Below are 27,552 nucleotides of genomic sequence, written 5' to 3' on the forward strand. Positions count from 1 at the left end.
ATTTCACACTGATATGCTTTTAATTCTTATTCTTCCTTCGTTGTCTCTGTTTTAATTACACAGTGCAACAAATTTTGACTTTTTTCTACCTTGGATTCTATATATAATTTTTTGTGTATTTTGATGCAAAACCTGATTTCCCCGAGTTTGACCATATTTCAACTTAAGGGGCAACAATGGCGCCATTTTGAGTTTATGAGAAATCGGAAATTTTCGATGTTTTTTCGACACCATTTTGTTTTAAAACCAAATATCAAAATTCTAAGAGTTTGTCCACATATTAGCTTCTTCTTACCCATGTTTAAAAAAATAACAGATCTTAAATCGGACAAAAACTTAGCTCAAAACGGTGATTCTACGAAACCGGTTTTGGCATGGTTTCAATATATTTCACAAAGCAAAATTATATCGAGTAAGTCTTAGCATGAATGATAATGCGCTAATCTCCAAAAGTGGTAGTCGAATTATGTCTTACATTGAGTAAAAAAGTCTCAGGAATCGATTGGTAGGTGTCTGATCCACGTAAAATAGCAGCAACATGTCGCTTTTGCCCCGATTTCCCTACAATACTAAAATTGGTTTATCTCGACGTTAAATTAGCTTATTTGAAATCTGTTTAATGTAATATCAAGAGTGTAAACGATACTCAAAGATACAATAACAATTTGTGTTTACATGATCCTCTCCCTTTTGCGGGGAGGGGGTACATTTTAATTTAAAAAAACCTTAAATATATTCAACAGTCATTTAGTGTGGGAAACATCTTTTTTGATAAAAATGCCATTTCTCGTCAGAAACCCTTATTTTTGTTAAGATATGGCTACAAAAACATCTTGTTATGACATAAACTGATAATTAGTTTGTAAGAAAAAAAGTCAAGCAATCAAAAAAATATTTTAGTAGTTAGGTATAATGAGGCAAACTCGAGTTACAACATGTTTCCGAAAATAAGTCAAAATTTTTCTGATTTAAGTCAATCTTCTTTCTCATTTTTAATATATGTTATTTTGATAGACGTTTCAGAAATTGCATTCGAAGAAATTAATCAAAAACTTCAAAAAATATTTCAATTTTGTGTGGCAGAGTTGCCAGATTGTCATTTTTGCATTAAAACCATTAATTTTCATTTTTTGCCAAAGTCTGTATCCTAATTTAAAATTTGACAAATTTGCCAGTTTATTAGATATCTATAGAAAACTTTTTTTTTCTATCAATTTGAAATTAAGTTCTACCTTAAATAAGACAGGAGTTTTTATTGTTGAATATTTCTCTTAAATAGATTCTCAAACGTCGGCTTTGACAAAATTTGACACCTTTCATAAGAAAGGGTAGAGTCCCACGGTGCTAGCCGATTCGACAATCGGCACAAAAGATGGGATTTTTATAAAGTGACTTCAAATGCGCAATTCCTTAAACTTTGAGTCGAATCTGAGAAGGTTGTTGAAACGACTGTAGTCTTTTTGCACGCTTGAGATGGAATTACCTGTGATCAGTATGTTTATTCTCCAAAAAAACAATAAATTCTATTATTATTTTAAATAAATATTATTTTAAATAACATTTGGTTCAGAAATCAGAATGTGTATCTATTTATTAAAAAAATGTGCTCTGAATTTCGATAAATTTCGTTTAATGCCGTGAAACTCGAAATTTCGCACACCTGTGCTAGCCCCGTAATTGTCCTGTACGCTTAACAGTTGGCTGCAAAGTCTGTGTATAAATAAGGTCGAGTTCCCAATCGGAATGTAGCACCAAGGCTTTGCTTTCTCTAATTTTGATTCAGCCCAAAACCACGTAAACCAGACAAGCCATATATGAGAATCCCATAAAAATCAGCTTAGAAGGGCTGAGAAATACACCAGTAGATCAGAAAAGAGCACAGCAGAAATCGATTCATAAATTTTGATTTAACTAAAAGACTCCTAGAAGCTGGCAAACCCAAGAGAGAAATAATCAAAAATGCACCCTGAAATAACTGTGAGCACTTTAAACGCTTACGAAAGCAAAATAAACAAAAAAAAACGCAATAGAAATTAGTTCTAAATTGAAAAAAAAAAAAAAATACATTCCAAACTGCAAAAATAAATTTAGAGGAACTCTTAAGCAAAAAAACAAAAAACGCCTGAAAAATTGATCTCAAATAAGTATCAAATAGCTAAGAACAATAACTATGAATTAGACAAAAATCAAACTCAAGAATAAAAACTATATAAAACATAACTTTAAATGCATAAAAATACTCAACACATCTAAAAATTTTTCGAAAGATCATTAAACAGACAGTATGTGCAGTAGGGAAAGCGAAAAATAAGCGAACTGGAAATATGATACAGATTTGAAAAAATATACCGCATCCCGACAGGACTTGAACCCGCAATCTCCCTGACTCTGGCATGGTGTTTTGACCAATTAAACTACGGGGGACGGTGGTACTGTTCCTACTGTGGTTCCAGTAAAAGCCGTTGTTAAAAATAGAAATTTAGTTCGAAAAATACTTCGAAAAAGAAGAATGAAGAAGAATGAATTCCGAAATGACTGCAAAACGTCTCTCAGAGCTAGAAAAGGCCAACAGTGAAAATAATGGTTTAAAACGTTTCAATTAGATAGAAATAAAACATGATCAAAACTTAGACAAAAACGGATGAAGCAAACCAGGTATCCTGAATTACTCAAAAATGCTTAAGAGCGCTTTTAAAATCCAGACAAAAAAATAAAGAAAACGGTCCAAAATTTGGAAGATACAAAATTATCTAAAAGTGGTTCCATACATGAATGAAACTGATTCCAAATTTAGTCAACAGCTCAGTTTATAATAAATAACTTCAAATTATCTTAAAATAAACTAAAAATTCTTACGAGCAAAAACAAAAACAAACAAAAATTTATCTTATTAACCTGAAAATAATGAGAGGTTCTCAACATGCCTGAAGAACCTTTCCAAAAAACGGAGAGGTCACGAATCAAATCATTCCAAATTTTCCTAAAATATAACTCACAATGACTCTAAAACCAAAATATTTTTAGAATTAAAGGCCAATGTATTTTTTTTTTTGACAGATTTACCTTTTTTTCTGGAAAAAATGTGGTTTCTACGTGGACATTATCATTGCTCCCTCCTCCCATCACGTGGACAAACCTGGCATATAAGTTTTTGTATGAAGGGAGGGGTAACCCCTTGTATTAAATGATTGAAAAATCAAGATTTTCTGATTGAAGGCTGATTGCTGATTTGAATCTATGTGCTTTCCAGGCCCTCGGTCATGCCTTGGGACAGGAAATTAATTTCCAGAGACCGGAACATGATATTCGACACCATTTTAAAATCCAAGATGGCAACTTTCGGTTTCTGGGAGCTGTATGAAACAGTGGAAAACGTTCGCAAGCTCCCAATATTAGTACTTTCCGAACCAGACCAAAATCGACCAAAATCGAAAAACAGTGGCCGGCAACTTTTTGAAAATCTTTGAACTCTTTGGAGGTTTTGCGAAAATCGGATCCAATGCAATATAAGAGTTTCAGGATTGGGATGACATCCAAAGACGACTTCTGGTTTTTGGAAAGCCAATTAAAATTGAAAAAAAAATTCAAACACTGCTATTTCTAAAGTCAGCCTTTTTAGGTCACACAAACCGTAATGACAATTTATAATACAAGATGGTGATTTCCGCTTTCATAAAATTCCAGGAAACTGATTGTATAACTTTCCATATAGATATTTTTGGAATCGGTGTGTTATCCAGGGATCAAATATCGAAGTCCGTAGCCATTTGGGATTTAGGATAGCGAATTCCGTTTTCTGTGAAGCGAATTATGTCCAGAAAGTGGAAACCTGTGTCCACCGCTATTTTGAAATCCAAGATAGCGATTTCTGGTTTGTAAAAAGCTGTGATAAGCTGAAGCAAATATCAAATGTTCATATTAGTAGAAGAAATATTTCCCCTAATAATCCCAATTTTATTAACTTAAATTCGAAATTTGAATAAGTTTGGTTTGAAATAACCTTAAAAATTATTCAAAATTATTGGAATGTTATTATATGTTATTATTCTTGAAAATGTTGAAATTGAAAAAAAATCTCCGGTATTTCTTCACCTGGGAGTTTTAGGATAACCTGTTTTACAGCTTCATGTTTTCACACACAACAATAAACGAAAAAATTAATTCGTACTTTTAGTTACACTAAAGTCGCCCTTAACATGTTTTTTCGTGTCTTTTTTATGGATTTCGGAAGTTTGCTGGTCACGCTTATTTCCCTTATAAGTCGGTTATTAGGCGGTGTCTTTTCATATTCAATTTGTTTAGCCAGAGTTTTTAGAATCACACATCCAAACAAGCCCTACTTTTTTTCTCCGTTATCCTCTTAATTGTAACGTTTTTTTTTAGGGAATTAGAATTACGTTGTCCATTGATGAGGACTTTGGTAATATGTCCCAGTCAATTGCTATACGTGTCCCCTTGCAAAACACAATGACCACTATTGTTGAGTGATAAGGTACCTGCACCGACACGCTTCCAGTCAGGTAAAATATGGTTTATGAAGCCAATTACCTTCCCAGGATTCAAGGCCCAAATCTCTTTGAGCTGTAAACAGCCATTGCCAAGAAACATTGATCTGCGTTTAAATAATGCACCACAACTTCACAGCAGATGTTCCGATGCCTCGCTTTCTAACGTTAGTCTGGGCTCTGCTTTTTTTTATTTCTGACTTCACCAGCGTAAAAAGTGACTTTACATTGAACTTTTCTTAACTTTTCTCGCTATTCTAAGCTTAATTTGGAATATTTTTTGCCTTGTTTGAACTTTAAAGTAGTTTGTCTTATCTATTCTGAGGTTCATTTGGGATGATTCCTAATTTTAGATTTTTCTGGATTCGAGGATCATTTTTTCTTTTGGCGTATCTTTCTCCAGAAAAAGTATTGTGTACCTATTCTCTGGGCATTCTTCTGCCATGATACAACGCACAGATTAAATATTTTTATGAGTATAAACTTTTCATGGAATTTGATTTATAACAAGAAATTTCACATCTTCTTAGAATCGTTCTGTTTATTGTTCTAGAAACACCATTAAAAAAAGTCTTCAAACATGATTCAATGTTTTCTTCAGAAATAGTGTTTAAATGGAGTCGAATAATTTGAGATTTCCGATTCACAGATTCGTTCTTCCCCATTCCACACGTGATACCACAAAACAGTAGAACAGTAACTTTCTGAACAACTACTTCAAATGTTGCTAAGAGCATGTGGAATCTGTTCCAAGTGACAGTTTTCTGAACCCGGCCCTCCTCCACCCGCTAGCATCTTTTCCACCTTGTTACTTTAGTTACGTTAAGCTTCCAGCTCTCTTGTTCACGAACGAACCTGCCTTACAGTAGTTAGAGGGCCGATTCCGCCCTTGGCAGTGGATATAAGAGAGATGGAATACTTATGTTTGTGGTGCTGGAACGCAATCATAAAACAAGGATGCGGTTCGTTGTTTAAATCGAAACACACTTTTCCTATTAATTTTTTTGCTCCTGTTTTCGGTTCAGCCTCAGCGCCCCTTAGCGGTGGGAACAAGTACCAAATGGTGTTGTTGTTCTACTACCCGGCTTTGTAACGCCCATGCTAAAAAGTCACTCGGAGTGAACCGAGTGATACGTGTTTGTGTGCTCTGCGTTACATGACAATGTCGTTGCAAAGTGGCACCGGTAGTAGAAGAAAAAGACGACGACTTCTCCACATCAGAGATGGAGTTAGCAGCCGTGATATCTTCATCCAAACCCATCATCATCATCTCGCCGTCGTCGTCATCGTCGTCCTTACGTGTAGCATCCCGCCTGGGGGTTGCTCAAGTCCTGCCAGTGGGGCCTGAGTGGGAGCGTGTGCACTTGACTGACTTTCAGATTACGAACAACAGCAGTACAACATATAAAGTGTATGCAGTGCTGACTAGAAGCTCATGTCGCTCAACGTAAGACGCTGCTGACTCTGGCTTCTAGTGTGTAATGTTGGCTTGTCTACCAGCAAACCTATAGCAGGAGCTTCTCCGAGTAGGATGTCACTGGTGCTGTGCTGAACCTGAAGGCTGTTGCCGTACACATGCGAACAGAAAGAATAATGGCCGGGAAGGTCATCCTCGTGTTCATCCTCCGGGTTTCGCTTACAAACTATTGAGGATCAAAGTTTTTATTCTTTTTTTTTCTCGTCGCTTCTGGGTCGTCACACAAGACACATCATCAGGATCCGTCCAGGGAACACGATATCGTCTAATTTATGTCAAGTATATAGAGAAGGTACAAACATACACACACACACACACATAATAGTCGAGTTAAGGACCGTTCCATTGTTTGCCCCAAGTTTTCAGCCCGGACCCGTCGTCGTGGTCTACTTGGGCCGAGTCAAAGTCCGTGTGCCGGTTGTAATATTTATTTACGTAAGAGGTCATTTCAGGTCTGCCCCGTGTGTGTGTGTCTTCTGATTTCCCGAACCCGAGCCCGGACGAGTAACGGGAGATCGATATTAAATTGAAATGGAAGCAACCTTCGGCCCGGTTGCGGCATTGCGTATTTCTTTTCTGCTGATGATATCCTTGAAATTTGCTTCCAAGCGGCGGCAAAGAATGCGGCTCATAATGGACCATTTTTTCGGGCTTTTAGCACCGCTTTTTATTGCCTCCGGCGGTCCTTCCGTGCGGCTGCAACTTTCGGGGACGGCTTCCCGAGGAAATGTGAACCTTTTTTTTCCTCTCGTCGCCGGGGACAACAACAATAAAGCCAGAAATGAAAAATAATAAAAATATTTTGTCACCTCCAGCAAAGTTCCTAACGACGCATCCGTGTGTGTCGGTCGGGGCAAGGACGATGCGTGGTGCCATATTGCCGTGAAAGCCGAGACTGCAGGGCAAAACTGATGATGTGTGTATTCCTGGCTTTTATTTTCGTGCTTCACCTTCCTCCTTAGCCTTCCTTAGCCGGAGCCAAGCTAAGCTACTCTCGGATTCCTATCATGCTGGGACAGTTATTATATTTTAATACATATCTTCAGCATGTGCTCGGTGCGGTATGGAACGACTCAAGTCGAGTCGAGTCGAATCGTCGTGTTATTCCGCCCGACCCGAGCGATCCCGTTCCTTCTCAGGTGGCGGCGGGTGGGTGGAATCCAATCAACCACCGCCACCGCCACCGTCGTCCTCATCACTGTGTAATAATTATTAATGATACCGTCGTCGGTATCGAAATCGAGTGGTTCGTGGAAAAAATTGAAGACGACTGCGGCGACAATATGTGCACCCAATCAATTTCTTATTGTTCCATGAAATGATTATTTTCCTGCTACATCGACTTCGGAGCAGTTCAAGTTCGAGTAGTGAGAGGGAAAAAACAGGAGACAAGGACACCGTAGTTTTGTGGGTAAAGAAGGTGGGAATCGGTTTCGGGGGTTCATTATCGGACCCGCAGAAACAGAAACGTGGGAGGTTCTCCTGAGCGCGCGCGCTGCTGCTGGCCGCTGTCGTGTGTATGTGGAGTGTGGAAAGGAATTATAGACAATAATTGCTTCCATTAATCAGATCTCCCAGGGCGATCGGGTCCAGAGTGGTCAAAGTGGGCGGCGGCGTTGTGATCCACAGGGGTGATCGGATTGCGGCATGCGGAGGACTTCCAGCGAAGTGTGCGAACCCAATGGGACTTGGGAAGGATGTCTCGGTCTGCGCGAATGGAATGGTGTGAGAACACGTGTGTCAGGGCTTAGATGGGAGAATGATTGCTGGATCCGAGGAGTGGCCTCGGATCTTACCGTTGGTGAGCCATGATTCAAGTTTTTCGGTTCATTTTTTATGCATTCTATATGGCGACCATGGAGTATTTTCATCAAAATCGGCTTGGTATCTCATATCAATTAACCTGCTTAATAATTACGAGTGCAAATATTCTGTAACATCTATTTTATAACACTGATATTGATAAAGCTGTTATAAAATAAAGTATTTTCACTCGCCAAATATTTACCCATTTGCGTAATTCATTCTCGAAATGGATTCATGGAATTGAGCATAAAAATTTCATTTCATTCTCCACCCTTCCCACGCGAAAGTTTCCCAGCTTTCCTCTGTACATGACAAAATTCTCCACCGTCGAGAAGTTATTTCGAGATTGGTGCGCCTTGCTCCCAAGCACGCAACCCCAAGCTCGCATCCCGCTGGAAGGTGCGAACTGTTTTCCTAGCAATTTCCTTAGCAATTTCCTCCCCACCACACGCACACACGCCCAAACAGAGAGCCACCACTATTCACACTTTTAGGCTAAAATTTTCACCAAAAATATTCATAAACAACGGAGGAAGACATCCGCCCCTGGCGAAAGTGGCCTACTGTGAGCGCCAAAAAGAGCTGACCCGATACGACCCCGGCGTCCGTCCGTCCGGGTGCGTCCGTCATTCAAAGCAGTCATTTAGCGTTTCGAGGCACTCGGATCGTAAATTTAGCGTATCGCGAAGTAGGCCGCCCCTTAACCCCTCCCGAGCCTCCTCCACTGTCGTCGAAAAGCGCCCGAATCTTCAAAGTCACCGGTAACGACGCCGTTCGTCGCATATCTGAGAGTGTCGATAAAGCAAAGTAGTTATTTTTTACGACACTTTCCTACCCGCTAGCCAACCTGCCGCCGTTGGCCATTGGCCGATGGGATGTGAGGTAGCACCGGTTATCGTCAATGTCGTCGTCGTCGTCGTCACTACTGGCTAGAAAGCTTTCCAAAAACAACAAAATCGGGTTTAGCTCCGTTCGTGCCGGGAGAGCGGGTCACCGTCGCGGACACATGCTTTATGGTGTTCTTTTAGGGATTTTTCAATTTTCCATACTTCAAAACTAATTTTATGGTCCTTCTGAGAGCTCCGGCTCTTCCGGCAAGCAGGCAAGCCAAGGGGTCCGGCTTCTTTTTTTTTATTGCAGATTTATATTTTCCCCGGTTCCCAGGGTTGTACGTTTCCTAATCCGAAAATTTTACGACTTGCTGTCATATTTATAAAGCCTAATGGAGAGTTTCTCCGCACCCTCCGGTTTCCTGTTGTCCCAACTTAAAGTTATAGCGATTGCGTTTTTTCGGGAGAGGGGAGCAATAAAATCTTTCGTACACAAACAATTCTGCGCGTAGCGTAGATTATGTAAATTATCGGAATCGTTTACAGACCGTAACAGACTCTAAAACGCTCAACGCTCCCCTCGAGATAAACTATAAACCCGACTAAAAGGCTTCACCTGGCTAGTTCGACTAATTGGAACAGTTTCGAGGTTGATTTATCTGCCTGGTAAATAACCTTACATCGCCGAAAATCGTGACCCCTGACGAGAAATGCTTCCAACACTAATGCTAGTGAACTAACGCAATACGAAAAACGAGAATCGTGTGGACTTCGATATCCGCGCCTAATCGGTTTCAATTTAACGCCCCGTTATTGCACCGTGATTTGTGTCCCACCGACTGGCTTGCTAATAGATTTTTTCCTCTTCCTTCCCAACTCGTGCAGCAACCGAACCCGAGAGTAAAATTCGTTCCACACAGTCAATTTCAGTAGCCACTCCAGCCGGGAAGCTGGGAGAATCCGCAGGATTCTAGTTTATTTTATCATAACCTCGAAAGCCAATCAGCGGTTATGGAATAAAATGAAAAACGTCACTCTCGTGAAAGAAATAATTAGTTTCAGTGGAGTTTTTCCGTGTCGGAATCCATTTCCAAGAATAGTGCACAACTAATTGTTGTGATGTGACACAGCGCTTCAATTTTAAGCTGTTAGACAGATTGGTAATTAGCTTAGCGTTCGGAAAATTAGCACGTTGTTCAGCTGCTAGAATACTAATTGGTAAACAGATGACAGCAACATAATTGCACCTGTTCAGGCACGTCATTGTCAACAAAACATTTGTTGGTCAATTCTAATCTAATTGGGCTAGCTGCACCCTTCCCCTTCTCCTTTATACCGTAGTAAAATAAATAGGGAGATATTTATCAAACCTCCGGTGGCTCCACCTTGACAGTAACCGACATGCTAATTTCATGTCATTCTGTCATTTTCAATCGCATCGAAACTCTTTGATCGCACGAACACACACAGATACAGAGCAGAGTGCGATAAAAATCAGTACAAGCATGATTATGCTGGGCTGGCAAATTCAAACTGTTCCCCTTTGCTTGCAAGCAAGTGTGATTTTTGTGCGACAACGTGTGTCTGTTTTGTCTATCTGCTCTAGCGTCGTCAGATGCGTGATTGATAATTGCTCAGACAGCGTACGGAAATGAGATTTATGATGGCGAGTCCTAACCTAGACGACGACGACCGGTATGATAGTAGCAGCAGCATTGCCGGCCGGCGCACGACGACGCTTGAATGCATCCGACATTCGGATTTTGACGATGGAGATCAAAAGACTGCATGATAGGCTGCTAGGCTAGACTAGACAGGATATTGCAATGATAATGACAATAATAACAATAACAATGATAATAATGAGAGCAACGACGGCAGTCGTCAGTGGTTCATAAATCATAGCATGTCATGACATGTTTTTCGCTCTCTATTTCATACGCACACACAGTCGGCGAAGAGTAATGTGGAGCAAAAGTTGTTGCTTGTAAAGGTAGATTGTCGAAGCGTTTAGAATTGTTTCGGTCACGATAACTGAATTAGTTTGTCACGTCAATTAACTGTATCAGCTAGAAGTTGATATCTTAATCTTGTAATTGAATAAAACTATCTTATTCCAATATGGGTACCAATTCATAATACAGTGATTCTTTTAGTTGACTTCGATAAATATTATAGTTATATATTACAGTTTTTAATTATGTCCGTTATTGAGCACGGCAACGGTTCAAGTTGCACAATTAAAATGTTCTCACTTTATTACCTTTTTTGTAATTTTATTTATTTAATTAATCATAGAGTGAAATTACGGACAGTCAATTTTGACCATGCTAAGCAAAATTTTCTTCCGAAAACGCAGCTCACAGCTATTTATATTTTGTAGAGAAAACTCTTACAACGTTTACCGGAAAGAAATTTGCTTTAATCGGAAAGTAGATCAATCAACCTACGGATTACCCGTTTTCCGAACTCTTTTTTTTTTTAAAGATATGTACATAGAAAATATATTCTAGCTAACAGTAGAAAGTGTATTATAGATGGATCAACTCATTTTTGCAAATTGTTCAAACATAATCAAATATTGCATTCCAAAATATCTCTAACAAGTTCGGTTATAGAAAGATTTTTTTTAATCCAAACGTTCCTAATTCAGTGGAACAGAAGATCAAACGAAGCTAAATTTAAATTGTATTATATTCAGTAGACTTTTCTGCATATAAATCGTCTTACAGCATCCTACCAACAGTTAGATCATTTTTGAAGCAGTTGACTGCCCAATGACCCCTCCTTGCAGCGATTGTATCCTTTGATGCCTAATTCAATTGCGTATATGAAGGATTCTATCTCTGTCTTACAGTGGAATTGTAGAAGTATTTTACCAAAAATTGATTCGTTTAAAGTTTTGATAAATAAAAACAAATGCGATGCATTTTCCCTTTGTGAAACTTGGCTTACTTTAAATATTGATCTCAACTTCCATGATTTTAATATTATTCGCCTTGATCGAGACACCCCTTATGGAGGAGTACTTTTAGGGATTAAAAAGTGCTATTCTTTCTATCGTATTAACCTCCCCTCGATTCCAGGCATCGAAGTTGTCGCATGTCAAATGACAATACAAGGTAAAGAGCTTTGTATTGCCTCAATATATATTCCTCCCAGAGCACAGGTTGGGCAACGGCTGCTCTTTGATTTAATAGAACTTCTTCCCTCGCCACGTTTGATTTTGGGAGACTTCAACTCTCATGGCGTGGCTTGGGGTTCCCCTTACAATGATAACCGCTCCTCTTTAATCTATAACCTTTGCGATGACTTCGACATGACTATTTTAAACAACGGTGAAATGACACGTATCCCGAAACCTCCAGCGCGCCCAAGCGCTTTGGATCTATCCTTATGTTCGACGTCGCTACGGTTGGATTGCACATGGAAGGTAATCCTCGATCCTCACGGTAGCGACCATTTGCCTATTCTTATTTCAATTAATAACGGGTCAACTCGCATGCGACCAATTGACATTCCGTATGACCTCACACGGAATGTCGATTGGAAGTTATACGAGGAAATGATTTCAAAAGCGGTCAAGTCGGTTCAACATCATCCACCACTTGAAGAATACAACCTCCTCGCGGGCTTGTTTCTCGACGCCGCGTTGCAAGCCCAAACGAAGAAATATCCCGGCTTAACGATCAAAGAACGGCCTCCCACTCCGTGGTGGGACCAAGAGTGCTCCGATGTCTATACGCAAAGATCCGACGCGTTTTTGGCCTTCCAGAAGGGAGGTATACCTGGCGACTATATACGGTATTCGGAATTTGGTACCAAGCTTAAAAGTTTGGCTAAAGCAAAGAAACGCGGATATTGGCGTCGGTTCGTGAACAAGACGTCGAGGGAGACATCGATGAGCACTCTTTGGAACACAGCCCGAAGAATACGGAATCGCGTAACGGTCAACGAAAGCGAGGAGTCTTCAAGTCGGTGGATATTTGATTTTGCCAGGAAAGTATGTCCGGACTCTGTTCCTGAGCAAAACATTGTTCGTGATGCGTCTCCGGGCCACGACGCGATAGAATCACCTTTTACAATGGCAGAATTTTCAGTTGCCCTCCTGGCCTGTAACAATAACGCGCCTGGGTTAGATAGAATCAAATTCAACTTGTTGAAGAATCTACCCGGCAATGCCAAGAGGCGCTTGTTGAACTTGTTCAATACGTTCCTGGAGCAAAACATTGTACCGCAGGATTGGAGGCAAGTGAAGGTGATCGCCATCCAAAAACCAGGGAAACCAGCTTCTGATCACAACTCTTATAGGCCGATTGCAATGCTATCCTGTATCCGTAAATTGATGGAAAAAATGATACTCCGTCGTTTAGACCATTGGGTCGAATCAAATGGTCTACTATCAGATACTCAATTTGGCTTCCGCCGTGCCAAAGGGACGAATGATTGTCTTGCGTAGCTTTCAACAGATATTCAGCTGGCGTATGCTCGCAAAGAACAAATGGCGTCTGCGTTCTTGGACATAAGGGGGCTTTTGATTCCGTTTCTATTCACATTCTTTCGGGTAAACTTCACCGACAAGCATTTTCTCCAATTTTGAACAATTTTTTGCACAATTTGTTGTCCGAAAAGCACATGCATTTTACGCACGGCGATTTGGCAACTTTTCGCATTAGCTACATGGGTCTTCCCTAGGGCTCATGTGTAAGCCCCCTTCTTTACAACTTTTATGTAAATGACATCGACGAATGTCTGGCAAATTCATGCACGATAAGACAACTTGCAGACGACAGTGTAATCTCTGTTACAGGAGCCAAAGCTGCCGATTTGCAAGGACCATTGCAAGATACCTTGGACAATTTGTCTGCTTGGGCTTTACAGCTAGGTATAGAATTCTCTCCGGAGAAGACTGAGATAGTAGTTTTTTCTAGGAAGCATGAACCTGCTCAGCTTCAAACACAATTAACGGGTAAAACGATTTCTCAGGTTTTGGTACACAAATATCTTGGTGTCTGGTTCGACTCTAAAGCCACCTGGGGTTGTCACGTGAGGTATCTGATGAAAAAATGTCAACAAAGAGTGAATTTTCTTCGTACAATAACCGGACAATGGTGGGGAGCCCACCCAGGAGACCTTATAAGGCTTTACCAAACAACGATACTGTCTGTTATTGAGTACGGGTGTTTCTGCTTCCGCTCCGCAGCAAACACACATTTGATCAAACTGGAGCGAATACAATATCGTTGTTTGCGTATCGCCTTGGGTTGCATGCAGTCGACCCATACGATGAGTTTGGAGATCTTAGCTGGAGTACTACCATTGAAAAACCGCTTCTGGAGCCTGTTTTCTCGTATTCTGATCAAATGTGAGGTCTTGAACCGTCCCGTGATTGAAAATTTTGAAAGGTTAATCGAACTTAATTCTCAAACCCGTTTTATGACATTGTATTTCAATCACATGTCCCAAAATATTAACCCTTCTTCGAATATTCCAAATCGTGTCGACTTATCAAATAATTCTGATTCTACTGTGTTTTTCGATACATCCATGATAGAAGAAACTCGTGGAATCCCGGATCATTTACGCGTGCAGCAGATCCCTAAAATTTTTTCCAATAAATATCGAAACATCAACTGCGACAATATGTTCTACACTGACGGATCACTTCTTGATGGGTCCACTGGCTTCGGTATCTTCAATAACAATTTAACCGTCTCCCATAAGCTCGATAATCCTGCTTTTGTTTACGTCGCAGAATTAGCTGCAATTCAGTACACCCTAGGGATTATCGAAAAAATGCCCACGGACCATTATTTCATCTTTACGGACAGTCTTAGTTCCATTGAGGCTCTCCGATCGATGAAAGATGTTAAGCACTCTCCGTATTTCCTGGAGAAAATACGGGAACATCTGAGTGCTTTATCCGAAAAATCTACTCAGATTACCTTAGCGTGGGTCCCTTAGAGACTGCTCGATACCGGGTAATGAGAAAGCGGACTCTTTGGCTAAGGTGGGCGCAACAAACGGTGATATTTATGAAAGACCAATTGCCTTTAATGAATTTTTCGAATTTGTACGTCAGAATACGATCATCAGTTGGTAAAATGCTTGGACCAGAGGGGAACTGGGAAGGTGGTTACATTCCATAATCCCCAAGGTATCGACGAACCCGTGGTTCAAGGGGTTGGATGTAAGTCGGGATTTCATTTGCGTGATGTCCCGGCTTATGTCCAATCACTATAGATTTGACGCGCAACTCCGTCGTATTGGGCTCGGGGAAAGTGGTATCTGTGCCTGTGGTGAAGGTTATCACGACATAGAGCACGTTGTTTGGTCATGCCCTGTACACCGTGACGCCAGGTCTAGATTAATAGCTTCCCTGCAGGCCGAAGGTAGGCAGCCGGCTGTTCCTGTTCGTGATGTCTTGGCGAGCCGTGACCTATCCTACATGTCCCTTATATACGTTTTCCTGAAATCCATCCACGCCCCAGTTTAGTCCTATCCCCTTCCGCCTACATCCAACCAAACGACAAGAACACGTTAAGACCCCGGATCCGGAAACAGCAATCAGACCCGCACGATACTCTCAAGGCCCGATGGAAACAACCCAATATGCCAGTCCGTAATATCTTGGCCCAGCAGCGGAACAAATTTAATATGCTGCTTACCTATGGCAATGAAAACCATCAAACAGCAAACCTGTGCTTTTAATGCAAAATATTCTAGCTTTAAGTTAGATTTAGTTTCAGCTCGTAGTCGGCAGCGAGGATAAAAAAATTGCTTTTAGTTATTAAGATACTTTAGAAAGTAAGCTACCAGATATAATTGGCGCCGTTAAACATTGAATTGTATTTGTGCCGTGTCAAATAAACTATAGATGAAGAAAAAAAATATATACCAATTTAGTAGCTTTCGCCTTGGATCGATAACGGCGCCGGCTACATCCTTACGGTTGGTTAGGAAAGAATAAAAGAAAGTGTTACAATCGTTGCATTGTTGCGAGAGACCGAGTGTGCTTCTGCATCTCTAACGACTATGACGGAAAGGATGACGGTGACAAAGCTTGGTGAATAACGAATTTTTATACTTTACCCTTTCCTCTACACACTTTTTCATAAACTTTTACTTACTTTACTTTGTTGGCCAACGGACCGTTAACCGGCTTAGAGCCGAACAAATATGCAGTTTCTTCTGTCTCTCTTGATGATTGGAGCTGGATAACGTGCATGATCACAAAAAAACTATGCTAAAAATCTAAACTTTTTATACATTATTCCATTCATTATGAAGAAAATTAGAATACTGTTCTACCACAGTTATTAAATAAAAAAAAACCTTCTGTTGCAAAAAAGTATCTGCAATACAAAATTTTTAATAATTTATTTTGTTTTTAGTTTTGGAAGCCTCTATACGTGAAGATTCATATTCGTACTTTTTATTAGTAGTTTTTACAAAATCGTTCAAAGAAAGTCGTGAAATAGTGTAAAATCTTTTTATTTACCATCGAAACAACTCGAGTGCTACATTATTCTTTACAGATGTCACAGCCAACGGTTAGAGTTTTTATTCCAATGTCACTTTTGTGGTTCAGATCTGATCATAGGATGGTTTCCACAATAGAACTATGGAAAGAAAAACTACAACAATGCGTTTTGCATATAGTTTTTGACAAAAATCGTTTTTAAACTACGAAATTTATGTCACATTTGCTAATGATTATAGTGAGAAAATATACGAAAAAACATCAATCTTCTGAAAAAATAATGAAATTTTATTTCAAAGTTGAATAAACACCCTGTGAAAGTAATCGAGTTGTATCGTGTTGTTTATCTGCGGCTTGGTTTTTTGCTTGACAATATATTTTGTAAACAACAGATCTAGAAAGCTCTGGAAACACTAAAAAAGACATTTTTGTACGTTTCTCCTAGCCGAGAAATTCAAAATACATTATAAAAATTGCCTTTGCCCCACAGTCCCCGGACCACACCACAGAGTTAAGGCGTTCGATTTGACGCAAACAATGCGCGAGATGTTTCCGATTATTCTCGAAGGCACACACGCAGTAGGCGCTCGCTTTCACTGACATTGATGGTCGGTGGAGGACACCGGGGGATGAAGCGGGCTGCGCAGCGGAAACGTCACAAACATTAGAAACCGTAGCAAACCGCTAGCAGTAGTATGTCACGGTTGCGGGTGGAAGGCGCCTGCTGAGTCCGCCGGCAAAGTAGGTGCGAATGGATGATGCGCTAATGTTTGTGATGATCGAGTGAGCGGCCGAGTGGCGAAAATTGTGTGTGTTCATTTAACCGGCGGCGGCAGCAACTAGAAAACGCCGAGTTTGGATGATGAGCAAATTATGTAGTCGGCACATACATATCATATCAGAGCGGTATGCATGACAATCGGGATTTTCCAACCGACATCCCGGACGAGAATGATCGCATCCTCGTCGACCAGAATCGAGACGTAAACAACATGGCTAATAAAGGCGAGATTATCATAAATAGGTGGTTGCAAAGCGCGCTGTAACCAAGATTGGTTCGATGTTTCTGAACTACAATCATGACACGCTTCGATTAGCTTAGCCCAGTATGCATGCTACCAATCACATTAGTGTCAATTTTAACGAATAATTACACGTTCAATGTGCGTTCGTGTTTCTCGCTTTATCTTCTCTTTGTTTCTAGATTGTGGTGCATGCGGTGTTCGCTTTTGCCACCAATTACTAAGACCGATCCTATTTCAAACCTACGTTTTTTTCGCCTTCCCGCAGGTTGCCTCCTGGACGGAGTTCCGCCTTCAGCTCCACCAGATGTACCACCGCGTAATCCCACAATGAATCGTATGAATGGTCGCGTCACCGGTAACCCTACAGAGCTGGGCGTCGATTTCGAACCGTCGTGTCTGGTGCGAACGCCATCGGGCAACGTGTACATTCCAAGCGGAAATTTAGGTAAGTGTTGTATTTTTTTTTTATTAAACTGTCCAACCAAGACCAAGACCAAGTTAGTTCCGGTGTCGAAAACGAGAGGGAGGCAGGCGCTCTCGAAGGAACAAACAAAACGACAATGGTGGCAGTCGTCGCGAGCCAATCACAGTGTTTCGATTTCTGGGCATCGAAAATTAATTAAAACTGCTGTCAATTCAAGTTGTAGCTGCACCACCTGATGAGGGGAGGGTTTGTTTAGCTGGGTAGGAAGCGGTGGGCTGGCGTTTCGCTTGTGTCGCGTGCCCCTGTCCGGATCGATGCGGTGTATTTTCGAGCAGCGAAGTCGCGTGAAAGTCGCTTGCAGATGATGATCAAAAACACCGGCGCACGTCGTTCGCTCTTTTATTTTTAAATTGGATCCCAATGCAGTTAGTGGAAGCAGGGATGAAAAAAAAAAAACGCTGTAAGTTGGACAAGCAAAAGCTTTTTTACACGGCACCGGTGTGGCGTGGTTTCGGGTGACTTTTGTTCTGGTTATTGAATTTCAAAGAACCGCCAGAACGAACCTCGGGACACGACAGTCGAGAATTCGCAATGATCTCGCACCGAGAGTCAAGAGAATTGAATTCATTTACGGGACCAACCAAGCGGAAGTTCAATTCAATTTCAAGCTAGAGGATTCCGCGTTCCTCCAGCGCCGAATGACAGGCCGAGATCAACGCCTCGAATGGAACGTTCCGATGGGAGATATGTGTCAATTGCCAATTCCACTTTAGGTTGTTTTTTTAATTGCTGTGACCTCCTTTGCTTCGGGCAGCGTCTATTTGAATACGCCAAGCATCGATCTCTACCGGATAGTGAGAGACGTGTTGGTCCATAACTGCACTTGGACGTGTACTCGAATGCAATCGCTGTTTGCCCACAGTCAAGAGATCTGAAATCTACTGTTTAGTTTACACCATCAGCACTTAACAATATCGGATGGCAGCCCCTTGACCACGTTTCTAGCTAGAGTCGAGTCGCCAGCAGCGGTCGGGTCTCGCGTTAGGGCTCGTAGCAAAGAAAACAACTCCACAGTTGGCCATGCCCAGTTGCTCTACTGGCTGGCTGAAGCTGACAAACACACACACACACTCAATTATGCAACCCGGCCTCTCGAGAGGGAACATGATCCAGATTGCATCGCAGCAGTCGGTGGTTTTATTTCTGGCGGACACAGACTCCGTCAAGTGTCGCAAGCCGTTCAATAATTTTGCCACCTTGCTTGTGTCACTCACTCACTCACTCGTGGGCGACCTCAACTAACGAGGAATTCGATTATTTTTGTTTTCTGTTTCAGACTGCGGTATTTTGATGGATTTCACATGGCTTTGGATTTTGAATAACAAAAATATACAAACTTTTTTACCGGGGCTGCTCGAATTTCACCGGCGTAAGTGATGCCCTAAGTTATCATGGTTGGAGTGAACTGGGTCATTCAGTAAAACCAAGCTTTTGACTATGATTACCTCTGAACCATCCAAAGAATCGTTTACCCGGCCAGTAATGACACAAAAAAGCCATATCCCAAAACTCTAATTTGTCACTCAACCCTCGCCCGCACTTACATGATTGTTTTCCCATCGATTGAGACAAGAAGAACCGATGACATCGGGCTTTTAGTCGTCCAAGTTGGGACTCTCCGATGCACAAGGTGATGTTTACATAAAATTTATCTAATTGCATAAATAAATGAACGATCTCTATCGCACGTCGTCATCGAGTCCGGGGACTATGGCCGGGCCGGCGTGTTCTGACACAAACGTTATCCTCTGCTGTTTCTTTCTCGGTATCTCGTTTACTCCAGCAATTATAAAGGGACCGAAACCGAACGATATTTATGCATGCATAAGTGCCTGCACAGAGGGACCCAAAAGGCTTTCAAGTAACAACAAGCGCATCAGAAACGGGCTAAATTTATACACATCGGATGACCCGAGGGTCGTCCTTTCTACTGACAGGCAAGCAGACACGGGGACGGTGAGGGTACCTGTTTCCGGCTGACATGCAATAAAGCTCACACGAAAGCTGCTTCGCACATGTTAGCAGTTGTGTGTGTGCTGATATTTTTTGTCTGCTTCTCAAGCTCTTGAGATGCTACGCTGATGAAGATGGTACAGAAGATGGGAAGAAATCCCTGCACGTCAATAAGTCCACTCAACGCGTCGGTCTTTGGCAGCAGCACAAGAACTTCTCAAGATGTTCATCCACCATGTTACATATTACCTCCCACACTCCGATCTCAGAGCGAAGATCATCCTCTTTTTTAGTGTTACCATTTTAACTTTCAAACTTTGAGCATTAAGGAATTGTTTCTTAAAAGTTAACTCGCGGCCCACTCGGGGCTCGAATGAAATCCGAACGAACCAATAGGAAACGCATTGTGTGTGCTGCAAACAAAGACTGGGACCAAGCAGCAGTTGAGCCAAGCAGCAAGACTGACAAGTGAGTTGTTTACGACAATTTTTGTACGACGATGCACTCAAGTGGGCAGGGATGTGCAATTTGCTGGCAGAGGGTTCCCTTTTCCCATCCCATCGGGATGAGCTTCCAGTGGTGGAACGTGGGAAGAATTTCTACACATATCTATATTGTTGCTCAGTTGTAATCTTCTTCAGCTAAACGCAGCAAACCCTGACCGGATGGGTTGGCTTGACTACGGTAGCTTGATGAAAGCCAGAAGGAAGTCCCCTGCGAACAATGGTATGAGGATAGGAGAGTGTGTGTAACAATTTTCCAGCTTTTTTGATCGTTAAGCAAAACTCCGACTGCGAGAGGATGTGCAGGCAGCAGCCACTTTAGAAGAGGTAAATGCTTGTGTGAATTTTTTAAGTTGTTAAGTGTAAAATAGGCAACGGAGTAACGCTGGTAACCGAGTGAGCGGTTAAAATGGGCCTCTAGATTGTTACTCGAATTATCACAGATGGAGGAAAACTTATGAAAGTGAGAATCTTATTTAAAATTTGAGAGAGCTTAAGACATAAAAATTCCAATTTAGGTTCTAAAGTATCCAGGCACTGCCAATACCAATAACGAGATCGGAAAAAACATGATATTGCTAGTAATATGAGGTACGAAATACAGCAAACAACCAGAATACGGCTTTTAGAACCTTAACTCACAAGCTTTAATATCTGCTAAAATGTTATCTATGGACAATTTGTGGAATATTCAGTTTTTTTTTTCAATTTCTTTTTTTTTGTTAAAAATAATTTTGTTCTTTCCTTCCAAAAAAAAAAGTCTACAGAAAACATGTTTACTTTGTTTTTTGTTCTCCAGATTCAAAGCACTATTAATGGTGAGCCAATATCGTGTAATTTTCGCAGCAAAAAAATTAGTTTTAAAGCTTAAGCTTTTTGAGATATGCAATTTATAATATGGAATTTTTTTTTTTAATTTTATTTTTTCGTCCCATGGCGTGAATTTTTTCTGGAAGGATAAAATTACTTTCCAAACTTAGCCGAAGACATCACACCTATCAAACAAACCGTTGCAGCTTTATTTTGTTTTCTTGTTTTTTGACTTTTTCTTCTCATTTCTCTATGTTCAACAAAAATTATTCACAGACAAACAAAGGCCACTCGATGACGATTTTATTTTGTAACTTTGTTTAGTAGGCAGCAATGCTGCTGGTGTCGCAATGAACAAGCTGAAATGGTGGCGCATAAATGTTACGATTCAACCGAGGACAAAGTTTTTTCAAGATTTTTCTACGAAGCGACACGTCTGTTTGTCTGTGCATAAATATTCAACTAACTTATTGTACTTTTCGAACTAAATTCTATTTTTAACAACGGCTTTTACCCGTTAACACACAAGTTCATTAAGCAGACAGTATATACAGTAGGGAGAACGAAAAATAAGCGAAATGGAAATATGGTACAGATTTGGAAAAATATTTTTCTAAATTTGTATCATGTTTCCAGTTCGCTTATTTTTCGCTCTCCCTACTGTACATAGCAAAGCAAAGCCTCGGTGCTACGTTCCGATTCGGAACTCGACCTTCTGTTTGCTATACACAGACTTCGCAGCCAACTGTTAAAGTGTACAGGACAATTGCGGGGCTAGCGCTACGATCCTACTAACACTAACAGTCTCTCCCGAGCCGAGACTCGAACCTACGATGACTGGCTTGTTAGGCCAGCATCGTACCTCGAGACCATCTGGGAGATTCCCTACTGTACATACTGTCTGCTTAATGAACTAACTTTTTGTAGTTGTCCATACGAAAAATATAGTTTAAAAAAGCGTAATTTTTCAAAAGGATCTAAGTAACATTGAGAGACTCTCTTTGTATATTTTCTCTTTGATTAAAAACTAAGTTATTATTGCATATTTCATGATACTCTTTCCATAGCGAGCTAGACAACATTACAATCTTTACATTAGTGGGAGGAAATCGTTGGAAACCCCTATAATGACGCTGTAGTTAACGAAACAGAGTGAGAGAGGAGAGAATCTCTTATTGTTACTTAGGTTCTTTTGAAAAGTTACGCGAGAATTTCAAGTTTTTTTTTCTGAATAAATGTTTTTTTTTCCAAAATGAATGTATTTAATTTTCGGGAAATTCACAACTTTGTGGAAGTTGTTTTTTGATGAATGTTAGGTGCTCTTAAAAAACACCACAAACATTAAAACCATGTTAAATATGTGAAAAATGGACAAAAAATCAGCAGGAATGTTTTTTTTGAAAAATCTCAAAATCCACAGCCCTTATCGATGTTTTCTCTCAAAGCTTTCCCAATTAAAATTATATAAAAATTCATCACTTACAATCAAAACATATAATTTACAACCGAAAATGTAAATTTAATGAGCCAGACGTAACTTTATTTTATGATTTTATGAATTTAAGATTTTATGGTATGGAGGTATTATGATTTTATGATTTTGTGATTTTATGGTTTTCTGATTTTATGATTTTATCATTTTATCATTTTATCATTTTATCATGTTATCATTTTATCATTTTATCATTTTATCATTTTATCATTTTATCATTTTATCATTTTATCATTTTATCATTTTATCATTTTATCATTTTATCATTTTATCATTTTATCATTTTATCATTTTATCATTTTATCATTTTATCATTTTCTCATTTTATCATTTTATCATTTTATCATTTTATCATTTTATCATTTCATCATTTTATCATTTTATCATTTTATCATTTTATCATTTTATCATTTTATCATTTTATCATTTTATCATTTTATCATTTTATCATTTTATCATTTTATCATTTTATCATTCTATCATTTTATCATTTTATCATTTTATCATTTTATCATTTTATCATTTTATCATTTTATCATTTTATCATTTTATCATTTTATCATTTTATCATTTTATCATTTTATTATTTTATCATTTTATCATTTTATCATTTTATCATTTTATCATTTTATAATTTTATCATTTTATCATTTTATCATTTCATCATTTCATCATTTTATCAATTTATTATTTTATCATTTTATCATTTTATCATTTTATCATTTTATCATTTTATCATTTTATCATTTTATCATTTTATCATTTTATCATTTTATCATTCTATCATTTTATCATTTAATCATTTTATCATTTTATCATTTTATCATTTTATCATTTTATCATTTTATCATTTTATCATTTTATCATTTTATCATTTTATCATTTTATCATTTTATCATTTTATCATTTTATCATTTTATCATTTTATCATTTTATCATTTTATCATTTTATCATTTTATCATTTTATCATTTTATCATTTTATCATTTTATCATTTTATCATTTTATCATTTTATCATTTTATCATTTTTTTTTTTTTTTTTCTTCACATAACATTTATTTGACACGGCACAAATACAATTTAATGTTTAACGGCGCCAATTATATCTGATGACTTAAAAACTAAAGCAAATTTTTTATCCTCGCTGCCGACTACGAGCTGAAATTAAGTCTAACTTAAAACTAGCATGGAATTTCCAATCTGTGTTTTGTTGTTCAATGGTCGTCTGATCATCGTCGAATGGCATGTATGGGTTCGTACTGCTGAGCCACGATGTCGTGAGTTGGGACAGAGGCTCGTAGTCCTTGGGTCCTGGTTCTATTGCGCGGGGTCTGGTTGCTGGTTTTGTGCTTAAGGTTCAAACGTGTTCTTGTCGTTTTGTTGGGTGTAGACGGAGGGGAACGGGACTAGACTGGGGCATGGATGGATTTAAGGAAAACGTATATAAGGGTCATGTAGGGTAGGTCACGGCTCGCCAAGACATCACGAACAGGAACAGCTGGCCGTCTACCTCCGGCCTGAAGGGAAGCTACAAGTTTAGACCTGGCGTCACGGTGAACAGGGCATGACCAAACAACGTGCTCTATGTCGTGATAACCTTCACCACAGGCACAGATACCGCTTTCTTCGAGCCCAATACGACGGAGATGCGCGTCAAATCTATAGTGGTTGGACATAAGCCGAGACATCACGCAAATGAAATCTCGACCTACATCCAACCCCCTGAACCACGGGTTCGTCGATACCTTGGGAATTATGGAATGTAACCACCTTCCCAGTTCCCCTTTAGTCCATGAATTTTGCCAACTGATGATCGTATTCTGACGTACAAATGCGAAAAATTCATTGTAAGCAATTGGTCTTTCATAAATATCGCCGTTTATTGCACCCACCTTAGCCAAAGAGTCCGCTTTCTCATTGCCCGGTATCGAGCAGTGAGAAGGGACCCACGCTAAGGTAATCTGAAACGATTTTTCGGATAAAGCACTCAAATGTTCCCGTATTTTCCCCAGGAAATACGGAGAGTGCTTAACATCTTTCATCGATCGGAGAGCCTCGATAGAACTGAGACTGTCCGTAAAGATGAAATAATGGTCCGTGGGCATTTTTTCGATAATCTCTAGGGTGTACTGAATTGCAGCTAATTCTGCGACGTAAACAGAAGCAGGATTATCGAGCTTATAGGAGACGGCTAAATGATTATTGAAGATACCGAAGCCAGTGGACCCATCCAGAAGTGATCCGTCAGTGTAGAACATATTGTCGCAGTTGATGTTTCGATATTTATTGGAAAAAATTTTAGGGATCTGCTGCACGCGTAAATGATCCGGGATTCCACGAATTTCTTCTATCATGGATGTATCGAAGAACACAGTAGAATCAGAAGTATTTAATAAGTTGACACGATTTGGAATATTCGGAGAAGGGTTAATATTCTGAGACATGTGATTGAAATACAATGTCATAAAACGGGTTTGAGAATTGAGTTCGATTAACCTTTCAAAATTATCAATCACAGGACGGTTCAAGACCTCACATTTAATAAGAATACGAGAAGAGAGGCTCCAAATGCGGTTTTTCAATGGTAGAACTCCAGCTAAGACCTCCAGACTCATCGTATGGGTCGACTGCATGCATCCTAAAGCGATACGCAAACAACGATATTGTATTCGCTCCAGTTTGATCAGATGTGTGTTTGCTGCGGAGCGGAAGCAGAAACACCCGTATTCAATTACAGACAATATCGTTGTTTGGTAAAGCCTTATAAGGTCTCCTGGGTGGGCTCCCCACCATTGTCCGGTTATTGTACGAAGAAAATTCACTCTTTGTTGACATTTTTTCATCAGATACCTCACGTGACAACCCCAGGTGCCTTTAGAGTCGAACCAGACACCAAGATATTTGTGTACTAAAACCTGAGAAATCGTTTTACCCATTAACTGTGTTTGAAGCTGAGCAGGTTCACGCTTCCTAGAAAAAACTACTATCTCAGTCTTCTCCGGAGAGAATTCGATACCTAGCTGTAAAGCCCAAGCAGACAAATTGTCCAAGGTATCTTGCAATGGTCCTTGCAAATCGGCAGCTTTGGCTCCTGTAACAGAGATTACACTGTCGTCTGCAAGTTGTCTTATCGTGCATGAATTTGCCAGACATTCGTCGATGTCATTTACATAAAAGCTGTAAAGAAAGGGGCTTAAACATGAGCCCTGGGGAAGACCCATGTAGCTAATGCGAAAAGTTGCCAAATCGCCATGCGTAAAATGCATGTGCTTTTCGGACAACAAATTGTGCAAAAAATTGTTCAAAATTGGAGAAAATCCTTGTCGGTGAAGTTTACCCGAAAGAATGTCAATAGAAACGGAATCAAAAGCCCCCTTAATGTCCAAGAACGCAGACGCCATTTGTTCTTTGCGGGCATACGCCAACTGAATATCTGTTGAAAGCAACGCAAGACAATCATTCGTCCCTTTGGCACGGCGGAAGCCAAATTGAGTATCTGATAGTAGACCATTTGATTCGACCCAATGGTCTAAACGACGGAGTATCATTTTCTCCATCAATTTCCGGATACAGGATAGCATTGCAATCGGCCTATAAGAGTTGTGATCAGAAGCTGGTTTCCCTGGTTTTTGGATGGCGATCACCTTCACTTGCCTCCAATCCTGCGGTACAATGTTTTGCTCCAGGAACTTATTGAACAAGTTCAACAAGCGCCTCTTGGCATTGCCGGGTAGATTCTTCAACAAGTTGAATTTGATTCTATCTAACCCAGGCGCGTTATTGTTACAGGACAGGAGGGCAACTGAAAATTCTGCCATCGTAAAACGTGATTCTATCGCGTCGTGGCCCGGAGACGCATCGCGAACAATATTTTGCTCAGGAACAGAGTCCGGACATACTTTCCTGGCAAAATCAAATATCCACCTACTTGAAGACTCCTCGCTTTCGTTGACCGTTACGCGATTCCGCATTCTTCGGGCTGTGTTCCAAAGAGTGCTCATCGATGTCTCCCTCGACGTCTCGTTTACGAACCGACGCCAATATCCGCGTTTCTTTGCTTTAGCCAAGCTTTTAAGCTTGGTATTAAGCTCCGAATACCGTAAATAGTCGCCAGGTATACCTCCCTTCTGGTAGGCCAAAAACGCGTCGGATCTTTGCGTGTAGACATCGGAGCACTCTTGGTCCCACCACGGAGTGGGAGGCCGTTCTTTAATCGTTACGCCGGGATATTTCTTCGTTTGGGCTTGCAACGCGGCGTCGAGAATCAAGCCCGCGAGGAGGTTGTATTCTTCAAGTGGTGGATGATGTTGAATCGAATCGACCGCTTTTGAAATCATTTCCTCGTATAACTTCCAATCGACATTCCGTGTGAGGTCATACGGAATGTCAATTGGTCGCATGCGGGTTGACCCGTTTGTAATTGAAATAAGAATGGGCAGATGGTCGCTACCGTGAGGATCGAGGATTACCTTCCATGTGCAATCCAACCGTAGCGACGTCGAACATAAGGATAGATCCAAAGCGCTTGAGCGCGCTGGAGGTTTCGGGATACGTGTCATTTCACCGTTGTTTAAAATAGTCATGTCAAAGTCATCGCAAAGGTTATAAATTAAAGAGGAGCGGTTATCATTGTAAGGGGAACCCCAAGCCACGCCATGAGAGTTGAAGTCTCCCAAAATCAAACGTGGTGAGGGAAGAAGTTCTATTAAATCAAAGAGCAGCCGTTGCCCAACCTGTGCTCTGGGAGGAATATATATTGAGGCAATACAAAGCTCTTTACCTTGTATTGTCATTTGACATGCGACAACTTCGATGCCTGGAATCGAGGGGAGGTTAATACGATAGAAAGAATAGCACTTTTTAATCCCTAAAAGTACTCCTCCATATGGGGTGTCTCGATCAAGGCGAATTATATTAAAATCATGGAAGTTGAGATCAATATTTGAAGTAAGCCAAGTTTCACAAAGGGAAAATGCATCGCATTTGTTTTTATTTATCAAAACTTTAAACGAATCAATTTTTGGTAGAATACTTCTACAATTCCACTGCAAGACAGAGATAGAATCCTTCATATACGCAGTTGAATTAGGCATCGAAGGATACAATCGCTGCAAGGAGGGGCCATTGGGCAGTCAACTGCTTCAAAAATGATCTAACTGTTGGGAGGAGCGCTGTAAGAAAGT

At 40.2% G+C, this 27,552-nt stretch overlaps 1 protein-coding gene across 11 annotated transcripts in view; it reads left to right on the top strand.

Moving 5' to 3' along the window:
- LOC129721707 (teneurin-m) overlaps positions 1 to 27,552 on the top strand; it is a 440,502-nt gene that overhangs the window by 172,861 nt on the left and 240,089 nt on the right. For all 11 annotated transcript variants that reach the window (XM_055674594.1, XM_055674598.1, XM_055674595.1 and 8 more), the window contains one exon: positions 17,392 to 17,571. In XM_055674594.1, the coding sequence (XP_055530569.1) occupies positions 17,392 to 17,571 (180 nt within the window). The remainder of the gene's footprint in view (positions 1 to 17,391; positions 17,572 to 27,552) is intronic.

Source organism: Wyeomyia smithii, chromosome 2 (assembly GCF_029784165.1).
Source record: "Wyeomyia smithii strain HCP4-BCI-WySm-NY-G18 chromosome 2, ASM2978416v1, whole genome shotgun sequence".
Lineage (NCBI taxonomy): Eukaryota > Metazoa > Arthropoda > Insecta > Diptera > Culicidae > Wyeomyia > Wyeomyia smithii.